The sequence below is a fragment of the Myotis nattereri genome, assembly GCF_964212035.1.
Source record: "Myotis nattereri genome assembly, chromosome: 6".
Classification (NCBI taxonomy): domain Eukaryota; kingdom Metazoa; phylum Chordata; class Mammalia; order Chiroptera; family Vespertilionidae; genus Myotis; species Myotis nattereri.
The window spans coordinates 18,658,883-18,683,957 of record NC_138081.1 but is presented as its reverse complement, the minus strand read 5'-3'; the positions used below and the strand labels follow the sequence as shown (position 1 = coordinate 18,683,957).

The 25,075-nt window shown below is 43.2% G+C and overlaps 1 protein-coding gene across 1 annotated transcript in view; it reads left to right on the top strand.

Moving 5' to 3' along the window:
- ADGRF5 (adhesion G protein-coupled receptor F5) overlaps window positions 1-23,622 on the top strand; it is a 73,520-nt gene extending 49,898 nt beyond the window's left edge. The window contains exons 11-22 of the mRNA XM_081094709.1: window positions 5,244-5,414; window positions 7,172-7,291; window positions 7,441-7,650; window positions 9,617-9,829; window positions 11,489-11,647; window positions 12,483-12,691; window positions 14,620-14,796; window positions 16,519-17,910; window positions 19,182-19,223; window positions 19,322-19,381; window positions 19,994-20,078; window positions 21,914-23,622. Coding sequence (XP_080950835.1) covers window positions 5,244-5,414; window positions 7,172-7,291; window positions 7,441-7,650; window positions 9,617-9,829; window positions 11,489-11,647; window positions 12,483-12,691; window positions 14,620-14,796; window positions 16,519-17,910; window positions 19,182-19,223; window positions 19,322-19,381; window positions 19,994-20,078; window positions 21,914-21,993 — 2,918 coding nt within the window. The 3' untranslated portion in view covers window positions 21,994-23,622. The remainder of the gene's footprint in view (window positions 1-5,243; window positions 5,415-7,171; window positions 7,292-7,440; window positions 7,651-9,616; window positions 9,830-11,488; window positions 11,648-12,482; window positions 12,692-14,619; window positions 14,797-16,518; window positions 17,911-19,181; window positions 19,224-19,321; window positions 19,382-19,993; window positions 20,079-21,913) is intronic.
- The last annotated feature ends 1,453 nt before the right edge of the window (window positions 23,623-25,075 follow it).

Below are 25,075 nucleotides of genomic sequence, written 5' to 3'. Positions count from 1 at the left end.
CATGTGCACTTGAAAAGAATGTATGTTCTGCTGCTTTGGGATAGAATCTCTGCAGATATCAATTAAATTCATCTGATCTAGTGAGTCATTGAAGGCCACCATTTTCTGGTTGGTCTTTTGTCTGGAAGATCTAGCCACTGATGTCACTGGAGTGTTAAAACCCCCTACTATGACTGTATTACTATCAATCTCTCCCTTTTTGTCCATCAAGGTTTGCTTTACATATTTAGGTCCTCTATGTTGGGTGCATAAATATCTACAAGGCTTATATCCTCTTGTTGGATTGCCCTCTTTGTCATTATGTATTGTCCTTCATTGCCTCTTACTATAGCCTTTGTTTTAAAGTCTATTTTGTGAGATATAAGTATTGCTACCAGAACTTTTATTTCCTTTCCATTAGCATGAAATATCTTTTTCCATCCCTTTAGTTTTAGTCAATGTGTATCTTTTGTCCTGAGGTGGGTCTCCCTGGACAGAATATACATGGGTCTTGTTTTCTTATCCATTCAGCTACACTTTATAAAGTGCCACTAGGAGTCCGCCTGCCTCAGGGACTGAGGTGAGACCAAAGTAGAGAAGCAACTGGAAGTATTGAAGCATTCTCCATCCTGGTGGCAAGAAAGGGTCACCCTTTTGGTTTTGGTTTTTAAGAAGACCGGGTGTCAGGGCTTCACTCTAGAGCAACTAAATTGGAATTGGGTTTGGGCTCCAGGCAGTGGCATAAGTTCTTAAATGTCACTGGAGATTTTATTGGGCGAAGGGGAGCAGGAGCCACGAACTTAGTCTAATCCCTCATTTATGCAGGAGGACAAGTCTCCATGACAGTGGCAAAGGGCTCCCTCCTCACCCACAGCTCTTTCTCTTTCTCCTCCATGTCGCTCTCTGTTCCTAGCGATGCCACAAAAAAATCCGATTTTAAATAATGATTCCTCTATTTGAAGGAATGCCCACCAAATTGGATTTTAAAAAAAGAAGAAGAAAGAACTTGTGCCAAGTCTTCAGTCCTGGAATAATAAGCCTACACCCTGTGCTTTTCAGTAGGACAGTGTCTAGTCTCGGGAAGCCGTGATCCCAACTCAGCCACGTGCCCTTGTCCTGATGCAGGGCAAGGTGGGGCACCTTGTGGACTCCCAGGCCTTCGTCCATTAAATAGTGATAATGGTACCTACTTTACAAGAGAGGAGAAACACTGAGATGGTCAATGTAAAATATTTAAAATACACCTGAATGCACTGAGTCTGCCCTAATAACTATTTTCTGATCATGATGATAGCTTTAAAAACCAGCCCCTCACTTTTCCTCAGCGTGGTTGGTGGGAAATTTTCATCGGATATGATCTAATCTTGAGCAGCAAATGTGTAATTGCATACCATCTCTTCTCCAGAAAGCACAGTACCAGCTTATCAGCTGCACTCAGTACCCTCCGGGCAGGACCCCGAGGTGCACAGCCCCATGGTGTTGTGTGAAATACAATGGGAATGCTGCCAGTTCAGAGTTCCCACCTTTGTTTTCTGAATTTGCCATCTCTCTGGAGCCTTATCTCCACACTGTAGGGTTCAGCCTCACAGAACTACTGTTTTTTCCTGAGCAAGACCAGCACGCTGCTGCTTCTGTGCTTTGGCTTCCACCTGTAATTTCTGATTTAACTGTAGAATTTTTTCTTGACGTAAAATCTGTGTGTTTGTCTAACTCGGGGTCTCCCCACCTCAGCACTAGTGATATTTTGGGCCAAATCATTCTCAGCTGAGGGTAGCTGTCGTGTACATTGCAGGGTGTTTATCAGAATCCCTGTCTCTACTCACTAGATGCCAGGAGCACCCCTAGTTGTGACAGCCAAAAAATGTCCCCTAATATGGTCAAGTGTCCCCCCCAAAAGGCAAAATCACCCCTGATTGAGACCAAATGTCTAATGCATAAGGCAGACCAGAATGGAGCTGCTTGAGTTAGAGAAAGGGTTGGGGGGGCGGGGGAGGGGCTAGAGTCCACATGGCTTATTACCCCCAACCCAGCCCCAACTCCTAAAACAGGTTCACAGAACACCACGTTCTCCAAGGAGTACTGATTCATACACACCCCCACACACCCTCACTGCACACCAGAACACCACAGCCACCATTTCCATCTATGTCTTTCAAGGCCTAGAACAAATCTTCCCTCTCCTCTGAAATCTTCCAAATAAAACTTCCCTCCTTTAATCTTCATACTGTAATTACTTCTCTCTTATGAAACCTATCTACTAGATATTATAATTATTTCTGTACATGTCTTTATATGCCCCATTGTTTGTAGCTCATTTTCTTGCACATTAGCTTGGTGAGAAAGCTGGGCTTGAAGGATGAGTAAGAGTCAACAGGGTGAGGGAAGGACAATATTACAGGTGTGAACACATAGGGTGTGAAGCTATAGGCATGTTGAAGGACTTGACCTAGTTTTTAAGAAAGTGATGTAGAATCAGATAAAGAGTGCAGAGGCAGTTGAAAGCATATGTGAATAAATACATATACCACACTAAAGAGATTTTAGTTTGTTTTGAAAGCAATGGTAAGATTTAAAGGTAAAAGGAGAGAAGTCCAATGATAGGGGCTGAACTTTAGAAAAAATAAAATTTAAAAACTAAAAATAAATTTTGAGGTAGTATAGCCAATAGATTGAAGGACCAAATAACCAAAAATAGAGACCCACTTACAACAGCATGCAATTAGCAGGATAATGGGGCCCAGGTTAGTGACCATGAGTTGGAGTGGATAAGACAGTTATGAGATGATTTAGAAGTACAACCTAAACATTTTTACAACTGGTTGGAAGTGGAATGTGAGGGAAATGCAAGTAATTAAAAATAACCTTAAGATTTTTAATTTTGAGAGCTGCCATTGGCAAAGAAAAGACACATGAGATGATATACAGGCTTTGTCTCGGGAGGAGAAAGATGAGTTCCAGTTGGACACGTTGAATTGGAGATGCCGCAAATATCAAATGGACACTTGGGAATTCACTTCTAGAGTTTCCAACACAAGTGTTTTTCTCTTTTAAAATATTTTTAAATTGATTGTTTAGAGAGAGAGGAAGGGGGAGGGAGAGAGAGAAAAACATCAATGTGAGAGCAGAACACCAATTGGCTGCCTCCTGCACACCCCCTACTGGGGATCAAGCCAGCAATCTGATATGTACCCTGACTTGGAATCAGACTAGCAACTCTTCAGTGCACAGGAAGACACCCAACCAACTGAGCCACACCGGCCAGGGAGAGAGTGTTTCTCTTAGAGCTAGAGTAGAGAGTCATCCAAATACAGGATATAATAGGAGCCATGGTGTGGATGACATTCCTCAGTGAAACAGTAGAGATAACAATAAGAAAGGGTCAATATCAGAGTGCTTGGGCAAGGCCAATATCCTTGGGAACACCAATATTTACGAAGGGAACAAAGGCAAGGAGCCTGGGAAGGAGACCCAGAAGGAGGGATGAAGAGAGAAGAGAAGCAGGAGAGACTGTGGAATTGAGTAGCCACGTCACAGAGAAGGTGGTCAGCAGAATGGGTAGCATGAGAAGAAGCCACTGAGCCTGGGAAAGAGGAAATCACAGGGGGCCTTATAGGAGCACTTTCAGTGGAGAATAAGGGAAAGGAGATAAATCACAGCGGTTTGATAAAAAGTCGGAGTTGAATACTAAAGATGGCAAATGCAGAAGCCTTGTGGTATGAAGAGAGGATGAAAACGCAGTGATGGCTAGAGAAGCTTCCAGATTAGGAAAGTTATTTTAGAAAGGGAAGACAAGACCTGGTGGTTAGCATGAAAGAGTCCAAGGAAAGATTAAAGACATAAGGGAGAGGAGAGTTAAAGGATGGCATAGGGCCTGGGGGAATTGGAAGACATGGATTTGCAAAAAAGAAGTGGAGGAGTGAGCTATAGAGATAAGTAGGGACACTTGTGCCTATGAGCTAGGAGGTAATTTAGTCAAGTGGGTGAAGATGAAAATCAATTTCATGTTTTGAACCGTTTGGGAGACGGGGGAGAAAAGCTGGTTACACATCAATCAAAGTATTTCAAACATCACTGATTATCCAGCTAGGGCTGAAAAAGATGCATTTATGCTGGAGCTAATCAGAAGGTTGATTCTTTTTCTTTAATTTTTGGAAGGTTGGCAGTGTTTGAAGGATGCTTTAGGAGTTCTTGATAGTAGGCGCTATTAGAAGAGGGAAAGAGTGGAGTAGAAAACATTCACCGGAGGGTTACAGAGCCATGGGCAAGAAGCAAAGAGGCCTTGGAGGGCATGGCTTCTGGGAATGACAAGCAAGGTATTGAAGAGGATCTATTTTGAAGGGGACACAGCTGCTAAGCTGAGAAAGCATGAAGCTAAAGCTTCCAAGAAAGCATATAGACTAATAAGATGGAAAAAACTATGAAAACGTTTCTCAAATGAGATGAATATCAACTGTTCCAGGCTTGTTTCTTCCTCCTTTCAATAATAATAATAACAACCTAAGTAACCTGATTTTTTCTTTCCAGTGGAAATCATGTTCAAAGACCATGGTTTTCTTTCTTTCTTTTTCACATTCTAACAACCGCCACTAACGGGGCAGGCCCCAGCCAGGCACCAGTCTAAGTGTTTATTTTTGTTTTAATTTAAATTCTTTATTGTTTAAAGTATTACATGAGTCTCCTTCTTCCTCCATTGGCCTCTCCTTGTCCCTTGTCTACTCCCACCCCCCAGCACATGCCCTCACCCCACTACTGTCTGTCTCCATTGATTATACTCATATGCATGCATACAAGTCCTTTGGTTGATCTCTTACCCCCTCTCCTCCCCCCACCCCGACCCCCGCCCTCCATCTTCCCTCATAGGTTGGACAGTCTGTTTGATGCTTCTATGTCTCTGGTTCTATTTTTGTTCATCAGTTTATGTTGTTCATTATATTCCACAAATGAGTGAGATCAATTGTTTTTTATGTTAACTCATTGCACCTAACTACAATCCTGGGCTGTGGTTATTATTATTTCTCCTTATTTTACATTTGGAGAACCTGAGGCACAGAGCAGTGTAGTGACTTTCTCAGCAATGCCCTGCCAGTGATTGCTTGAGTTTGGGATCTGTAGCCAGGCGACCTGGTTCCCAAGTCTGCAGGCCTAACCACTACATATTCCTGTCACCTCTCCATTCAGAGAGAAGAAACCTAACTTAATTAATAACTCTTTTCCACTGACTCGGCCTCCCTGTGACAGCAAAAGAACTGCCTGTGTCATTGCAGGAAACTCTGAAGCAGAATCAGATTCCAGCTGCAGCAGGTACACCCTCAAGGCTGACGGGAGTCAGTGTCCCAGCGGGTCGGCCGGAAGGACAGTCACCTACACGTGTGAGTTCATCAGCTTCCATGGAGCCCGAGGCAGTAAGAACATAGAAGTGACATTCACATCTGTGGGTAAGGACTCTTACTAGCATTTTTACCTCAAACCCAGGGCTGCCAATCAACTGGGAATATCCCTGAGCCATAAAGCAGGGCCTTCCCTGGTGGTGGGAGGGTGGTTGGGGTGAGTCACAGAATGGGCAACAGGAGAGGATTTCCCTCTGTGTCATTTCAATTCACACGAAATCTTCAGTACGGGGAAGGGTAGGCTGGGCAGCTGGCTGCAGAGAGGCTACAGCCTGCCTTGTGCCGGTGCAGAAAGTGGGCCAGGAAGTAGTTTTACACTTAGATTAGTCCTATTTAACCTTGAGTTTTCAAAGAGGCTGATGCCCCCAGTTCCCCCCTTTCCCTTCCATAGTTTCATTCTCCCTCCCTTGAATTCTCCTTCCCTTAACCTGGCTCATTCCCCACTGCCCTTCCCTCCCCTGTCACCTAATCTAGGACGCATGCTTCAGAAAGCTTAACAACCTGGCACTTTGAGGTTATTTTACAGTTGTAACAAGTACTTTTTAATATTTCAATTAATTCAGCTTATTTAGGCCCCTTAAAAATAGAAGTTCTTCTCCTCATATCATAAAGCATCATAACTTCAGCCCTCTCTGCAAAAAGAGGGCAGTCAAAGTTGTTTTGCCACCCATCTTAGAAAACAAACTATGTAGCTAAATCATGAACAAGTTGGAGGAAGGACTTATATATCAATGGATTTGTTACTCTTGCTCACATTTCCTGTTATTGTGACCTGGCATTTTTATAAAGAGCAAGATTAGGTTTATCTGAAAACATTATTGCTGTAGTTCATGGGTCTTCTGAGCAATGTGCCGTTGTCTGTAGTGAGCACAGTTGTACATGGCACGGTTCCACGCTGGGTCCTGTGTCCTTAGGTGAGCTTTGGTTGTCTTAGGGGCATGTTTAGCCTCCGATGAAAACCACTGGACTGGTATTTGGACCTCATCTGAGAATCAAGAGAATGGGATTCACAGGTCCAGGAGCCTTTGCCTTTTCTCTCTTGCAGAAGCCACTCCACCTCGGAAAACTATCCCGAGGTCACTGCAGCCAGTAGGGCACCGCCAGGGACGCTTTAATCACACTTTGTGACTTTGGGGCTGTATCTGAACACTTGAATCCCAACTTCTAAAGGGCACTATGGAGACCCCTGATTTTTCTGATGGTGACTGAGGAGATTATACACTGACTGGAAGAGCAGGCAGCCTCAGTGAACTCCAGGCACGAATTTTTCACCTAAAAAAGACAGAAATGAATGGCATTTTGAAATGTCAACCCTGTAAAAGATATGCTCTAAGAGCCAGAGGCAAAACTAGTGGGGCATTCATACAAGTTTTTATATTTGTAAAGGCCTTGTTAACATTCTCGGTGAATAAATCCTCATGAACCTAGGAGGAAATTCTCAGAAAGAGGAGTAAATGCAGAGAGTTATGGTCAGGGTGCCTATATGGCCCCGTTCGCCCGAGACAGTCCAGTGATCCCTTAAGCTACTTAAAATGTAGCTTCAGAAATCACTCTTGCTTGGACAGAGACTCAGTGCTAGATCTAGGGATTAAGTGCTGGGGATGCAAAGACACAGAAGAGAGAGTCCTGTGCTTGCGGGGCTCGCATTTTTATGGAGAAGAAATATAGAAAGAAAGAAATTAAAATACAATGTGGTGTCGCTGAGACACTTGGTGTCCCTTGCGGTGTCGCGGAAGAGGTTGGAGGGGATCTTGGGTGAAGTCAACACCCCTAAGTTTGCAACCTTTCGCCCTGCTGACCATCAGGAGATAAATCCAGCCACAAAGGGGAAGTGAAGGAGCTCCTGAGGCATGTGATGGAAATGAGTACAGTTCAGAGCACCACCAGGATCAGCCTAGAAACAAATAAAGCCCAGGAGCAGCAAGGTACCAATCCCGCGGTGACACAGTAGGCAGGACGGTCCCCGCTTCCTGTCTCTATCTTAAATTTCACTCCTGTGTTGATGGCACCAGAAAGACTAAACATTGTGCTTGTTGTCGGTTTTCTTTTGTCTGTTTTGTTTGCATTCTTTCAGCCAACTTAACAATAACCCCGGACCCAATTTCTGTTTCTGAGGGACAAAACTTTTCTATAAAGTGCATCAGTGATGTGAGTAACTATGATGAGGTGTATTGGAAAACTTCTGCTGGAATTAAAATACACCAAAGGTTTTACACCACCAGGAGGTATGCTGATAAAGCGGAGTCAGTGCTGACGGTGAGGAGCTCGACAAGGGAGTGGAACGGTGAGTGAAAATACTGCTCTGCTGCCCGGAGCCCTGGAAAACATGCAGCAGTAGTTCCCATCCACAGTTCATGCAACAGCCCTTCTGGGGAGGATGTCATTATACCCATTTGACAGATGTAGAAACTGAGGCTCAGAAAGGATAATAAATACACCGAAGCCCCTATACCTTAAGTTGTAAAGCTAAGACTGGAACTTGTCTCTCTCATTCTAGAGCCCGTGCTCTTGCCATGAAGTTAAGAGGATTTTTATTAAAGGTACTTTTATCAAACTCATGGTAGTGTTTCACCCAATTGCAGCATCAAAAATCTAGGTAAAAGGTTTATTAGGCCTGGATCCAAAGGAAGGAACATTTTTATTTCCTGTATTTCTCTGTACAGTATTCATGTTGGGAAGATATGCAAATCTTTGGGGGGAAAAGAGAATTGATTGAGCTACTGTAATAACAGCTGACATTTATTGAGCCCTTACTATGTGATAGACACTGTCCTAAGTGTTAAAGTGTGTTAATTCATTTAAAACAGTAAACTGAGAGGATAATGCTATTATTATCCCCATTTTGCAGATGGAAAAGCTGAGGCTCAGTGAGGTTAAGTAAGTTGCCCAAGATTATGCATCTCGTAAATGGAAGTGCCAGGGTGAAACTCTGGCTAGTGGCTAATTCTGAACCACTTCACTCTGACGTCTTTCATTAACTGTAAGATTAATCAGCCCGGATTCTGTGAGTCCCTGGTCTTCTTCATTTTTTCCTATGAAGACCAGGCAACATTGTAGAAATAATTGGTTATTGTTTGGCTGTAGTAAAATATCAGGAAATGAGAGTATTTTTCTCCTATGGTGAACTCACACCTAGTTCTGTCCAAGTTGCTCTTTCCTTCTACTGGACAATAGCTTAGGAGGAGCCATAGCTTTCCCAGTTACAGGCATTTATTAAACATTCTCATACTCAAGTGCTAAAAAAACCTAGTCTTACCTAACTCAACTACACTTTCATTTTAATGGAATTTAAATTTCCCTTCCCTCCCAACAGAATTGAAAGGAGTTTCTTCTTGTTTTTTGTTCTGCCTGATTTCCCACCAGCTAGTTGCTTTTCTGGCTTCTCTAGACTTGGAACAAAGAGAAGAAATGTAAAATAAAAAATAAAATAAAATAAAGGGTCTTACTAAATTGTAGGTACTCTTCTTATCTCCTGTACTGTCCCCATGATAGGTGCTCAAATGGTGGCTCAGCCTCTGATGAGCCCTAATACTCAGTGGGAAAAGGTCCTTTCAAGAAACACAACCCAAGTACTGTCCACAGTCCACTCTGCCACACCAAAAACTGGGCAGGCAGGCTACTCCTGCTGCTGCCTCCCCTTTCACTTCAGCAAGGTCAGCCAGCATCTTACTTTTAGACTTTTCTAGATAAGAGTGAGACATCAGACATCTCATTCCAGAGTACAGAGGCTGAGCACTCCCAAGAAATCTCTCTCTCTCTCTCTCTCTCTCTCTCTCTCTCTCTCTCTCTCTCTTTCCCTCTCTCTCTTGGTGGTGCCATGGGGTCCTGGAAATTGAGGAGCCTACTCAGAGATGGAAAGAGAGGGCATCACAGTGTTTCACCTAGGTGACAATTCTCATCAAAGAATTTGCCACTCCAGCACACACCAAATTTCCCATTCATTCCCTGGTTAATGAAAGAGCCTTGGAGTAGGTAACGGGAACCTATTTTGAAACCCGATTCCCCCTAACAGCGTGTATGACTTTGGATAAGCCACTTAATTTTATTTGAAAGTAAGTGAATATTTAGGTGGCCCTTGGTTAGTCTTTCAAATACAGACGTAGAGCACTCAGGAGGGGAGTCTATCAAGCATGTTCTTACCCACTGTCCAGGAAGTCTTGTCAGGGCAACTAAGCCTCTTCTTAATCTCAGCGAACACCTTTTGGGAGTGATGACTTAATTTCATCTCATTCTTGCTTCCTTCCATCCAGGAACCTATCAATGCATATTTAGATACAGGAATTCATACAGTGTCACCACCAAAGATGTCACTGTTCACCCGCTGCCTCAAGAGTCGAACATCATGGTTGATCCTTTGGAAGCCTCAATCCCATGCACAGGGTCCCATCACTTCAGGTGCTGCGTGGAGGAGGATGAAGACTACAAAGTCGCTTTCCAAGTGGACACCCTGACCTTTCCTGCTGGTAAGATGCCTACTGCTGAGTTGTTAGGACATAGTATTTTTTACAGGGAAAGTCTAAAAGTTTACTCTTAAAGTAGACATGGGATTGCTTCAGAGACAGAATATAACAGATTGAATTCCAAAAGCCATTATTACCTTCACTTTTGCTTTATTTGGCTTGTGGCAAAATCTTGAGAGTTTGTTTTTTTAAGGGAGCCATTGAAGACAGTATTAAGGTACCTTCACAGGTCTTCCACTTCCTCAACATAGCTGACTAGACATTCTGACAGGCCCTCTCTCCAAGCTATGAATCAACATTAAAGTACCACAAATTCTCTTAGATGCACAGCTGAGAATGCAAGAAAGGAAGAGAGATAACCAAGTACCAAACATAGAGGAAAAACCTAGAGATAATGTTTTAGCTAAAGCTGGGCTTCCTCAAAGGCATCTGCCAATATAAGAAACCCAGAACCATGGCTTTTAAGGCTCTGAAGGCCATGGAAGAACCGGTCTTTCTCCCTATGCAATAACTAAGGCACCCCTAGCCCACCAGCACAATGCCAGGACCCTCAAAAAGTGACATGCTCATTTAAAAAATAGACTAGAAAAGCAAAATTCACCTGCCAGAGTTAAGAACTTAGCCTTATCTCTAGGTGAGCAAAAACTTTCCCAGAGAAATATAACTGCCTTGCCCTTATTGAGGTTGGGAGTTTGAATTTATACTACCTATATGGTCCAGGAACTCCAAACTGAAGAGGTGAAATGGTCTATTGATAGCACCCAATGGCACTTGGTAAAAAAATAAGTTCAAATCCTCTCTGGTAGAATGTCCCATCATTCAAAATCCCTCAAGATTCCTACAAATGAAGGTCAACCAAATATGAACTCACACACCCAAATGTCAAAACACAGACACCATCATGAGCAATTTACAGTTATTCTTTCAAGAATTATTCTTGAAGACCTGCTCAATGCAAAACATCAAAGTAGGCCATGAAAAGGAGAAAAAGCAGTTAGGTCACATATACTAATATGTAGACGAGCTCCTGTCATAAAAGACAATGCATATAACAATAACTATTCAAATGTACAATACAGATCAAATGAACAATGGAAGTTCAGAAAAGTAGGGACTAAGTGAGTCTGGAAAGTTTAGAGAAGATTGCATGGTATCAATCTAGAATCAATCTGGACACTGAAACATTGAGACATTTCAACATTCTGTGTTCCACATGCATTCATCTAGTGCTCTCTCAATGTGCCAAACACTGCACTAGATCCTGGGAGGTGGAAAGAAAAATAAGATCAGGTACCTTCTCTTCAAGACCTCATGGTCTAGTGGAGGAGACAGGTCCATAAAAAGGCGACTCTCAACCAACATGGTGAAGGCAAGACAGGATAAAGGCTCAGGACCTGATGGGATTTACATAGGACATTCTGAAAGGCATTCTGAGTGTCCCAAACTGTGTGGGCACAGAATGGTGAGGTTTTGCTAGCATGCATGCAAGTGTGGGCTTGCTTACTTGTAGGCTGGAGGCATTTAAAAAAACCACATTAAAAATCATTATAGCACATTCCTGGGGAAATCTTGCACGAGTGTATCCATAGAGGATCATTTTAACAAAATGTGTGCTTCGGAGACTCATGTTGTGACTTAATTCTTTCAATCATTCTGCCTTAGCTAAAGAAGTTCATGGAAAGCAAGCGTGCTACACATTCAATTTCATGGCAAAATCAATAGTTTCCTGGTGTCCAAAACATGTCAACGTGTTCTGCCACTTCACTAATGCCGCTAATAATTCAGTCCGGAGTCGGTCTATGAAGCTGAATCTGGTGCCTGGTGAGAGCATTTTCAATTATTTTAAAGCATTGTACTCATGGGCAGGAATTTACCTATTTATTCACTCCCTCATTCATCCATTCTATAGTAGACGTTGAGCACCTTCCTATGGCATGCCTTAGGCTAAGCATGGGGGGTTTGAAAAGAAATAAGCCACGTTTCCTAGCTCCATGCTCGGGGAGAGATAGATGTGGTCAAGAATATAAGTGCTAAGCTAGAGACTTTGTGGGTGGCCAGAGAGGCTGCCTGCTGATAGATCGGTGGGGAGGAAGTGATCAAGAAAGTCGTGCAGATGAAGTCATATTTCAGCTGAGTCCGGGAGGCTACCCACTGCACAGGGCAGACACGTGCCTGAATTCCAGCTGGAGGGATTCTGATTTACTTGGGCTGTAGTGAGCCTGGATGTTGGTATTTTCCGAGCTCTCCAGGTGATTCTAAGATGCCAGAGTTCAGAATCCCTTGGGTGAAGGCATTATATCCCTAAGGCTCCTGGAAACCTGAATATCTCTCATTTGGCTGAGCCCATATTAAGCTCTCATTATTTTCCATGGCTGAGAGAGTCCAGGCAGCAGAGAGAAGTTTCCCGGGGCCTGGAGGTGGGAAATAAATCCTGTTAGGAAAAGCAAGTGCAGACGAAAGTCAGGCGTGTATGGAAAGCTCTAAGAGGCTTTGGAAAGCCAGGGACAAAAGAAAGACTGGCTACCTCCAAAAAAGTCACCGAACGGAAAGGGGAAAATGAATTCAAACATCAAAATCCTACCTGCGCCAGACCCCATTCCCACTTCCTTTTCTCCTCCTCTCAGTTGTCCCTTTTATCTCCACATTTTCAATGCAGGAGAGAACATCACATGTCGAGATCCCATCATAGGTGTGGGGGAGCCTGGGAAAGTGATCCCGAAGCTCTGCCGGTTCTCGAACCTGTCCAGCAGCCCTGCGAGTCCTGTTGGCGGGGTCGTGACCTACAAATGTGTGGGCTCCCAATGGGAGGTGAAGAAAAGCGACTGCATCTCTGCCCCGATAAACAGTCTGCTCCAGCTGGCCAAGGTGATCCTCAGACCTTTGACTCTGAGGTCTTCGTGGGCTCATCTGTCTGGCTTATCATGTCTCAGCACTAAGGAAAACGGGCTTTGGGCTGGTTTGTGTTGCTCTCAAAACTACTTTTATTTGTTTCTTTCCAAAAAAAGGACAAACAGAGAAATGCTTAAAAATTGGTTTAAATACAAATATGGAGGTAACAAAATATGTGTTTTGCTTTAAAAACAGCCATATACCTTTACCTTGTCTTCTCAGTTCCTTCTATGTGTTGCCTGCAAGGGGTAGGTAGTATTATCCTCACTACCCGCTGTCCTTTGAATAATTTTTATATTAAGCAAATAGTTCTAATCTTTTAAGAAAGAAGAGCAACATAAACAAATAAGATTGACAATTGCAAAAAAAAAGGTTGGGCTTTATACTTTTACAGGTCTGAGATTTCCTCAATCCTTAGAGGTAACCAGTAGTTACAGAAGAAGGGACTAGCTTCCCTCTCTTACCTAGAATAGAGGTTACTGTCATGTAGGAAGGGAAAATCCCTTTCTTTCCATCAAAATAGATAAATGCCACCTCATACTTACGTCATTGAAAGTTAGAGACTCTTAAAATTCCATGAGTTACAATAAATAAGTACTGATGAGGCAACTAGTGGGGTTATAGCAGATGGTGACATCTTCGGACAGCTGGTTCCAAATTCTCTCAACCTTGGAGGGAGAATTGAGGAAAAGAGGTGATATTAACTTATGTTTTATCTGGTTCTCCTCTTGTCTTATACCAAATTCATTAAAAATACCTACTATGTACAAAACATTATTATAGATGCTATCAGGGTAAAGAGGCCAAATCTGGTTTGATAGATAATATGACATTAAAGATACATTAATTTTGGTTAGGATAATCGGGAAGTGCTGCGTGAAAAACTTGGCATCTGAGTTGGACTATGATGGACAAAGCATTGGAGATATAAATTATCCTAATTGAGGAAGATAGAAAGTATAATTTGGACTCAACATTGGGCCATGGTACCAATTCTAGATGCTTAGATACATTGTCAATATAAAAGAGGCATGCTGGTCTATCACATTCCATTAATTTATCCATTCAACATATACTGTTGAAAACCTACTGTGTGCCAAGTTAGATGACTGTACTATGTTAGATATTATGGGATATGAGAAGAATAAAAAGAAATATAATGTATTTTCACATTGTTAAGGAGCTTATATTTAATTGGAGACATTGAAATTAGAATATAAGATGACTTTCATAAAAATATCACAAATATGAAGTATACTAAGTAAGATGGATACTTATGCATTCAAAGGAATAAATTTTCGTGTTGGAACACTCATCAAAGTTCTTCATAGAGAAGATCTAACCTGAGTTAATTCTTTAATTTTAAGTATGAGTTAGATAGAAAACACAAGTGTGATGATTACAGATAGGGTGACAATATCATTTATCATAGAGACCAGGACACTTTTAGAAAATAAAAGAGGGTCTGTTAATAATTACATGGTGACAGAAGTTATATACCAGAACTGTTCCAGGAAAATTGGGACAGTCACCCAACAGAGGAAATGATTATAAAAAGGAAAGAGTAGCCAATGTGCTTCCATACGGACCATCTAAGTATCAGTTTCATTCAACGTTAATCTAATTCTCTAACAATCACACCTCCTTTTATTTTCTCAATCAGTCATCAGGTTGACATATGTTTTTCCATTCTCCCATGTGTGAGGTCTTACATAATATTCCATTCTGAAGGGCACACACAGTTTAAAAGAAAAATAAGTTATTTTATGAGATATACTCTGGGGTATGGATAAAACAGGAAACTAAGGATAGGAGAGATTTTGTCATGGACGGATCAGCATGATCTAATGACCGAACTGATTGACAAGTGTTTTGTTGGTTTGTGTTGGCTTTTGTGTTGCTAGGCTTTGAGCAAGAGCCCCTCTCAGGACAAGAAGCTGCCTACATACCTGAAGGACCTTTCTGTCAGCACAGACAAGGTGGCACATGAAGTCAGTTCTCCGGGGAACCTGGGAGCCATTGTCAACATCCTTGATTTGCTCTCAACAGTTCCGATCCAAGTGAATTCAGAAATGATGACGGTGAGTTTGTTTAAGCCTTGCAGGAGTTTGGGGGTCTTGTCTTTTCACCCCTCAGGACTTGTGGTCAAGAGAGATAACACCTCCCCATTATAGCTTCTTCTCTGTCATTTCCGGAGCAGTGTCCTAGTTATAAGAGTCGCATAACATGCTCTGCCACCTATGGCTTTTAGGATATCAGGGGGTTCCCTATTTTCATTTTGGGATGTTAAGAAGATTTCTTTAGTGAATCTCTGCTTAATATCTTCATTAAAGTAGAATGAATTGTTATCTTCTTTCTAGGAAAAGTAGGAATTAACGGCTTTCAGAATAGGATGCTCAAAGGTCTAGCACTAAACATGAACTTTGAAGCAGTCAGGGTTCTGGGAGGAAAGAGATTTCACCCGCAAGAATTCTGATGAAGAGACTTGAATGAAAGGTTGTTTCAAGACATAAAGCCAGGATTTAAAAAGGGGGCGGGGGGTGAGGTATTCAAAGACCAACGACATTTAGGAGCCATTACTATCCCTGGGACTAAAGGAGAAAGAGGAAACAGCTGAGTGAGAGCTGAATCCCTGGATGAGGGCTCACTCAGCAAGAGCTATAGTCTCAGAGGGACATAGCTATTGCCAAGATGTGCTTAGATGGTGTGGATGGGGGAGTGGGGTATTGTGGGTCGTAGAAAAATCTATTTCAACTTTTTCTTCTCCCACCATCTCGTCCCCTGCCAGTGCTTCCCACTGGCCAAACCCAACCAGGGATTTCCTAGGGCTGCTATTCCAAATTGCCACAAACTGGGTGGCTTACAATGACAGAATTTTTTTCTTCCAGGGTTTTCAAGGATAGAAGTCCAAACTCAAGGTGTCTGCAGGGCATGTTCCCTCTGAAGGCTCCAGGGGAGGAGAGTCTTTCCTTACCTCTTCCAGATTCTAGTAGTGCTAGGCTCTTGTTGGCCTGTGGCTGCCTCCTTCTAATCTCTGACTTGCTCTTCACAAGACCTTCTTTCCTTCATTTATCTTCTCCTTTTCTATCTCTTATATGGATAATTGTCATTGGATTTAGGGCTCACCTAGGTAATCCAGGATGGTTTCCTCTCAAGATCCTTACCTAAATTACATCTTTGAAGACCCTTTCTCCAGATAACGTCACATTCACAGGGTCTGTGTATGGAACATGTCATTTTGGGGGCCACTAGTCGACTAACTATAGGGCTCATAGTTTCAGAGAACAAAAGTTTAAAAAGGGTAGAGAGATTATATTGAGAGAAGGTACACATAGAAAATGACAAGCCCAAGTTTATGAGAGAGAGAGAATCAAAATGTTTAGCAAAAAAAGAAAGATGCTTTTGACAACAACAGCATTGCTCATTTGATGCTCAGCATATGAGAGGGTCTTTTGTGACTACTTTGTGGGTGAAATGCCAGCCACCAAAAAGCCTTTACAAGCTTGAGGTTAAAGATGAAATAAAACAATTAATGAAGCTCTCTGCCAACCTACTGAATTGGCCTTAGTGGGTGGTTCTCACTATCACTTTTGCTGAATCTTTAACTAAGTCTCACTGTCTTGGAGACCAACCCATCCTCTGCTAACTCCCTGCCATAAGAAGGTGGGTCCCAGGTCCCCACAGCCGATGATGCCTCCTTTTCCTCTTACCTGTACTCACTCAGCTTCCAAAGAGATGGTATTTTTTCTCTTGTATAATGGAAAGAATTGATTTGATTTGATCCCATGTCATGTCAATTACAGAACGTTCTCTCTACGGTCAATGTCATCCTCGACAAGCCCATCCTGAGTACGTGGAAGGTGTTACAACAGCAACAGACCAACCACAGCTCACAGCTACTAGATTCGGTGGAAAGATTTTCCCGAGCACTACGGTCAGAAGATAGCGCCATTTTGCCCATCTCCCACACTAACGTGCAGATGAGGGGCATGGTAATAAAATCTGGCTCTCCAAAACCCTACAAACAGAGGTTTGTTTTCTCAGACTCCGACCTCTGGGGCGATGTGGCTATTGACGAGTGCCATGTGGAGAACCTGCAGCCAGACACATCTATTGTCACCGTGGCTTTCCCAACTCTCAAAACCATCCTCGCCCAGGATACTCAGGGGAAGAATTTTGCCAACAGCTTAGTGATGACAACCACTGTCAGCCACAAAATAACTGCTCCGTTCAGGATTTCAATGACTTTTAAGAACAACAAGTCCTTAGGTGGGAAACCACAATGTGTCTTCTGGAACTTCAGCCTTGCCAACTATACAGGAGGGTGGGATAGCAGTGGGTGCTATACGAAAGTCGATGGGGACAGTGTCTTGTGCAGCTGCGACCACCTAACATCATTCTCCATCCTCATGTCTCCTGACTCCCCGGACCCTGACTCTCTCCTGAAAATACTGCTGGATATCATTTCCTACATTGGGCTGTGCTTTTCCATCCTGAGCTTAGCAGCCTGTCTAGTTGTGGAAGCTGTGGTGTGGAAGTCAGTGACCAAGAATCGGACTTCCTATATGCGTCACATCTGCATAGTGAACATTGCAGCCTCCCTTCTGGTTGCTGACGTCTGGTTCATTGTGGCCTCCACCATCCGGGACCATCACTACGTACTCAATGAGACAGCTTGTGTGGCTGCCACCTTCTTCATCCACTTCTTCTACCTCAGCGTCTTTTTCTGGATGCTGACTCTGGGCCTCATGCTCTTCTACCGCCTGGTTTTCATCCTGCATGATTCAAGCAAATCCATTCAGAAGGCTATTGCATTTTCTCTCGGCTATGGCTGCCCTCTTATCATCTCAGTCATCACAGTGGGTGCCACTCAGCCTAGGGAAGTCTACACACGGAAGAATGCCTGTTGGCTCAACTGGGAGGATACCAAGGCTCTGTTGGCCTTCGTCATCCCAGCGCTGATCATCGTGGTAGTGAACATGACCATCACGGTTGTGGTCATCACCAAGATCCTGAGACCTTCCATTGGAGACAAGCCCAACAAGCAGGAGAAGAACAGCCTGTTTCAGATCACCAAGAGCATTGGGGTCCTCACGCCACTCTTGGGGCTCACCTGGGGTTTTGGCCTCGCCACTGTGTTCCAGGGAAGCAGTGCTGTGTTCCATATTGTGTTTACCCTCCTCAATGCCTTCCAGGTAAGTTCTGAAGTGCCAGCCTTGCAGGAAGTATCTAGGCAGGTGGGACAAATTAATGATAGAAACACAAACAGGAGTGGGAATGGGGAAGGATTTTAGTTCAGAGGAGGACCTAGCCCTAAAGAGCAGTAATCACAAGAACTCAACAAGGTAGAAAGGACACATTCCTCTGTTCCCATGGAACCTCATACATCTTATCACCTGCATTATAATTTAGTTGCACATGTGACTCTCTTCTAAATGCCCTGGTAGTACAAGTAGGAGGAGAGTCCCTTCCCTACACTGGATTATGCTATTTACCCAACATTATCTTGATGCCATCTATTATCTCCTAAAAGAAAAAATCCTCTATATAACCAAGTAATTGCTCCAGTTAATTGCCACAAGCATTAAATGAGATCGCTCTTTGAGATGTCAGGGACAGCATTGGTCTTATCTATCATTATATACCTAGTACCTAAAAATGACCTTGGCCCAAACTATGTGCTGAAAATAACCATTTGACAAATGAAATGAATGCTATGCACCACATAGAATGTTCTCTGGAAGCACTTGCTGAAGGACAAAAGAATGAATGTCTTACGTAAGGTGGACATTTTGTTCTATTTGTTCTATTAAGCTAAAATGGAAAAGACGCCCTCTTTGTTCTCTTGCAGTGCATAACTCATTATAACACAAGCCGATAGGTTAGAAAAGCTTCAGCCAAGGTACAGACAACAAGCCTTTGGAGCACAAGGAAGGAAATGCTTAATTCTGATCTCACGAGTGGGTGGGTAGGAAACACAGGCCCCCATGAGCTGGTGAGGAGGTAGGAGGTCTGGAGGTGAAGTTGAGACAACACCCCCGGATGCAAATTCTAATTTCTGCTACTGGGCCCAAGTCTCCAAATTATAGAGCTCATGTCTGATGACATTTATAATATGCCTTGACTAGAAGTAAATGATTATTCCACCCCATGGCTCAGGCCCTCATCAGACTATGTGAGGGCTGCTGTAGGCATAAGAGGTATGTCTAATAGCATAACCAGCAGGACCTCCACTTCACAATTGGGGGAAAATAAGGAAATAGAAAATACCCTGATAACATAAAACATTTAAAGTCCCTTGGTGTGGACCTACTGCATCTCTCTTAACATCATGTACTAGGCTCACTCCATAAACACAGGTGTGGGAAGAGGTAGTACAAATTCAATGCCAGGTTAGCAATACTTCCTATTTTGTTGAACAATAGAATATAAGTGAAATGCATTTCTTCCCAATTCTTTTTTTCAGGGACTATTCATTCTGCTCTTTGGGTGCCTCTGGGACCAGAAGGTAAGAACATGACAATTTCATGCTCCTGGAAAAGTCTGAGGTGCTCATGGCAAGTAGAATTTATGATGGCTTTTTGTTATTGTTGTTAAACAATGCAGGTACAGGAAGCTTTGCTGAAAAAGTTTTCTCTGTCAAGATGGTCTTCACAGCACTCAAAGGTAACTCTTTCCTTTGTAGCGACTTTTGAAAACCCTTCTCTCTCCACAACTAGTTTTGGCATAGATGATTCCAATGTTTTTGCTTCTCGCCTGATTCAACCTATTACACATGCTATGGAACTATCATTAAGATGCTGTCCCCACATCTTTAAACAGGGGATAAATAGCACAGATAATGTCAACTGGAGGTTGAAATCAAATTTCAATGAGAAATAAACAAGGAGCGTCTGATGAAACTCAGGGCTGTAGTAAACACAATTTGAGGAATAATGATGAATAGAATTTTCTATAATTTGTTTTGGAAAATAACAATTGCACTCAAATATATTTCCCTGTTTACATATGTCAGAAGATACTAAACTCTATGACAATAAAAAAACATCTCAAAGTTATTTTTCTAATACCGGTGATGATATTCCAGGTCTCACGGGGCTCCCACTTGACTGGTTTTAAGGAGAAATTCATGCTTATCCCTGCTCTCACCTTGAAGTGGGATGAGAGCTATTCAGACAATGACCACTAGAGGGCAGCAAATGAATGAATCCGACTAGAGAAAGCAGGGCCTCGGTCTGACACATTTGCATGTAATTGTCTTTTTTTTCTCGTTTCTAGTCAACATCCCTAGGTTCGTCGACACCTGTATTTTCTATGAGTTCTCCAATATCAAGAAGATTTAACAATTTGTTTGGTAAAACAGGTAGGTAGTGACCCCTAGGTGCTCCCTGGGTTGACCCAAACAAATTGCCCTGATGGGGAGATTCAAACCCCTGCTTTCCCAGTCCTGACTTCATGACATTTACAATGCCCTCATTGGGGGCAGAGGTTAAATACAGGAACTTGCTTAGATTTTCCCCAAACCACCAGGAGGCTGGTACAGAAGGTAACTTCCTTCAGTGGAACAACTAATAACTTCTGAGGAATAAGATTTGGAGAACCTAGAAAAGCCTGCAGACAGCTGTCTGTCAAACGGGTATGAACCCTAACAATGGGGATGGAAACTGCCTGCCTTGTCAAACACTGACCACCCTTCTATTCCTGTGAAATGTTTCCGGGCTGTGGTGCAGCAAAGAATACGTTCAGAAAAGCATGTTATAGAAGCCCATGCTCCGGGTTCCTTTTTTTTTTTGGAAAGTGCATGTTTTACACATTGCCATTTATGAAATCACTCATACATGTAAGAGGGATCCCCAAGTCAGCTATGCTATCCGAAACATGCACAGGTAAGTGTCCACCGTGGAGGCACACAATAAATAATATTAACGGCTTTGGGCAATGAGTCTCAGCTGTTTGAAACTCTGTGCCACGCCGCTACGGTCTCCGTGAAAATAAGCAGCGCAGTTCCTCTCAGCTTCTTGAAGCCAACCAGGTCTCACACATATAGAATCTAGAGTCGTGTCGATGATCCAGAGCAAGGCTTTTCGTGGTTAGAACTCCAGAGGACTTGGTGTTTCGGGTTTTAGTTTGAGGCATTACACGGAACTGGAGGGCGCTGGCTTTTGATTTTGAAGGTCACGGATTGGACCTGCTGAGAAGGGACCCTCAGGGTGTGTTAGCACTGTTGCACTTGACCATCACTGTTGCTGGAATGTGTTTGCCCTTTGCATTAAAGGGAAACTGGTGAAAAGTCTATGAAATGATCCCACATAACATGGAAGGCCAAGAAAAGCTGTCCGTTATTTCTGAATCACACAGACAAAAGTTGGAGTTGGAGCTGTTTCCAAGGTCCCAGGGCCTGGGATTCCCTGTCATTGCACTTGGTAGCCTCTCGGGTCATAAATGCAGCTCTGATGACCTCATTGAGGGGTCCATAATCACTGTGACTTTGGTTTATGTTGCCAGCAGCCCCACAGGGGCCCCCAAGCAGTGATGGAAACCTTGTTAGCAGTGGCAGTTCACCAATCTGATGGTAGGGTGGCCACTGTGTCCCTTCCCTTGCTCGACACATGTCCCCTACTCTCCCTGTGCTTCGTCCAGGCTTCCTGCTGACACAGCCTGTGTGGTGGCTCTGGTTCCCCTCCCTGCTGCACTCGCTCTCAGCACTTCTGTTAGCATCCCCTGACTTCTCCTCTTTCCTGGTCTTGCCTTTTCTTCCCCTGTAGTTTTCTCTTTTCTTTCCATCTCTCCCTTCCCCCCATCACCTTCAACTCAGCTTACAGACCCTTCCCAAGAGCTTCCCCAAGTCACCCCAATCCAAGGGGACCAGGGGGTTCCCTCCTATGGATGTCCCATGCATGTGGTGGCATGTGGAGGGCTGCCCATGTGGAGACTCTCTGTCCTTTGTAGAAATCTGGCTGCTGGTGTGATGGGAAGTAGTTAGTGCTTGTCTTGTCGGCTGCCTCGCACGCTTGAGAATGACAGATTTGTCTGTTCTCGGGCACTTGAGGAGGGCGGGCATGGGTTTGATTCTGGCACGGCGGGCTTACCTGGCTCTTGGACTAGAGCTCCCCTTCGGGCCTTTAGAAGAAGCCCCCCCACCCCTTCCGTGATCGCCCAGGCTGGTCTTTTGGGCTAAGCTGCTGTTCTGTGTTTCAGGAACCTACAATGTTTCCACCCCGGAAACAACCAGCTCATCCTTGGAAAACACATCCAGTGCTTATTCGTTGCTCAACTAAGAACAAGAGAATCCAACCCATGTGACTCTTGGGAACAGTGGCTGTGCTCTGAGAAAGAGATCTTTTCAAAGCCCTGGGAAACACATTTTCTCCACAGGCTTCTGGGAGCTGATGCCGAAGAGACCTTTTCAGTAGGGAAGAGCCTTTCTTGTGTAAAGAGGGACAAAAAGTAATTGTTCCATTTATTTTGCTGCCCCACCCCCACCCTTTGTGTGATACCAAATGTGTATAGTATTTAAGTGAAACTCAACTTTCCCAAAGCCCAACTATCTGTCTATATTGTAAAATAGAATTTCAAAGAGACATTTTCACTCTTCACATGTTGGCCACAAAGATAAGCTTTCATTAAAATAAGATGTAATAATGCTAGTACCTAGGAAATACTTTAGTGGATTCAAGAAAGGAAGGAAAAGAAGGAAGGAAGGAAGGAAGGAAGGAAGGAAGGAAGGAAGGAAGGAAGGAAGGAAGGGGAAAAATAGAGAGAAACAACATTAAGAACCACATTTTAAGATTTCCATGTTCATGAGCCAACACAATTGCTAGACAATACAACACTGAGAATTAAGAGGTGGCTCAAAAATGGAAACTAAAAGAAAGCCATGGGAAAAGTTTAATACCTCCCTGGTATTTTCTTAGCAAAGAGAAGGGGGAAAAAGAAGTGGGGGGGAAATAGAGAGTAAATTACATCATCAGGATTCTTTCAAGTGGATAATAATATTGACCAGAAATTGCATGGAATGAGACATGATCCTACATATCTAGTTTTTTTGCATTTAAGGTTTGAGCTAAGTGGAATGAATATGCAAAGGAAGTGTGATAAGCATCCTTTATCTGATCCAAGCAAGTCCAACTGCTGATTATATTTTTATAGTTTATAGTTTTTTTTATAGCTTATCAGAAATGTTTTGGTTTGTTCCACATTTTGAAAGAAAAAAAAATGCGTATTTTTTTTATCCATTAATTGCCAAATGTGATATATTGCACTGAAACAGATCCCAACTGTCATATATTATATGTAACAGCTTCCAGGTACTTCTCTGTGCATTATAGACTAGATTTTAATAATCTACAGCACTGTATATTACTGTTATTGTTACTGTGGATCTAGTGGGCTTTGGTGTGTTGTGTAGCTCTCTATGTATTAACGCTCTCAGTCTTTAAGTCTCCAGACCAATATACATGTAGAGTTCTGTACAGTGTAACTTGTGTTCATTCCAACCACTTGGAAATCTTCCGGAAAGTTCTACCGCTGCCTAGTCCAAGCTCTCACTGACACGTCCCCTTGATGAACAGATGGTGGAGGTTTTCCCAAGAATTTGATTATTTGTGATTTGTGTGTGTCCGTGCCTTTCATACAAATACAAATATTTATTAAATTTGCAGCCGTATTAAAGTGAGCCATGTGCTGCAGCTACAGCAACCATATATTCCAACCAAAGTCATCACGAGACAATAAAATGTGGGACTGCCTGGGAAATGGGGGCCAGGCGCTCCTCATTCAGACCAAGGACCTGCCCACCAGGAAGATAGGACAAAAGGGGCTGAATGCAACAACCCTTAGTTTATCAAAGTTCGAAAGAATTTTCTTTTAAAATTTTAACTCATTAAAAATCTCTTTCTTTTAATTCTAAAGTTTACTCTGGCTTTCTTTTCTTCATGGGGAGTGCTGGGCGGGGGGCAGGTGGAACAGATTGAAATATTAACAATGTTAAAAGTAAATGAACTCTTAATTTCTACATATTCACGAATGGCCTAGACATGACTCCCAAGTTTGCTGAAAGTTGTCACTTCATTATTCCAACTGAACAGTCCATTATTTAAAGCCCCTAAGGGAAATGATCCTTAGGCTACAGCGTTCTCCAGGGCGTAATCAACTGTGGGCAGAGCTCAGCACTGAGAAGGTGGAGGACCCGCTGAAGTAGAATTAGACATTAGGGAGAGATTGGCTTTGGCTGATCGGGTGCCTGGGGTTTTACCAGGGAGAACAGAGGCAGGGTTACAGCACAGTGTTAGCAAGGCCGTCTTGACACGACCAGCCAAGGAAAGCAGAGAGCTGGGGAGAAGGCTGTAGTTCCCATGTTCAAAAACACAATGGGACCAGAAGCACTGAGTTCCAGCCCCTTCTGTAGGGCTCCTTTGGGAATCACTGAGTTTGACGTGGTGAAAGGAACCTCTGTAATGGCAGGAACCTTTGGCAACGTTCCGCAGAATGTGCATCTGGCCATCTGCCCACATTCGTTAACTGAGGCACGTTCCCTTACTACATACTTGCGTGCGTCTGCGCGCGCACACACACACACACACACACACACCACCCGAGGCGTGCATGTGCTTCCCACCTCATGAGCCACAGCACTGGATGCAAATTTCAGAAAAGCTATGTAAACAAAAAGTTGGAGAAATAATTTTTGGTTTTCTCTCCCACCTGCAAGATACATAGTTCAAGCCCTGCTCTTGGCCAAGAGTATCCAAGAGCAGTAGAATTCAAAGCTGTAAAGGAGGGCACCCACGAATCTGTAATCTGTAATTGTATGAAAGTGAGCAATTGGTGACATTGGTTAACAAAATTATTCAGGTCTCAGGTGCACAATTCCACAACACATCATCTGTACACTGTATTTATTGTGTGTTCACCACCCCGAGTCAAGTCTCCATCCATCACCAGGTATCACCCATACCTCCCTTCACCTCCACCCATCCCCATCACGTCAACTCTTGAATGAGTCACATGTTCACCGTCCTTCCCCCTGTTTCTTATTGTTTGTGTGGACAAAGAAGGGAATGAAGCATTCATGGATTGTTCAGGAGTAGGTTGCTCGGGCCAGAAATGAACACAGTGGGAAATCACAACCTTTTGTTGTTTGTGTAAAGAACTTCAGAGGGGCTTGTGTTGGAAGGTTAAAGAAAAAGTTATAAAGAGAAGAGAAAGATTAGCGCAACCAGTACGTGCAGATGCAGGGGCGGAGTTATTCTGAAGGGAGTAGAACAGGAAGTCACAACCATTTGAGAACAGGAAACTGGGGTGGTCGTGGAAATGCCATGTGGGTGGAATGCGTTTCATTTGTGGCATGTGATGGTAATG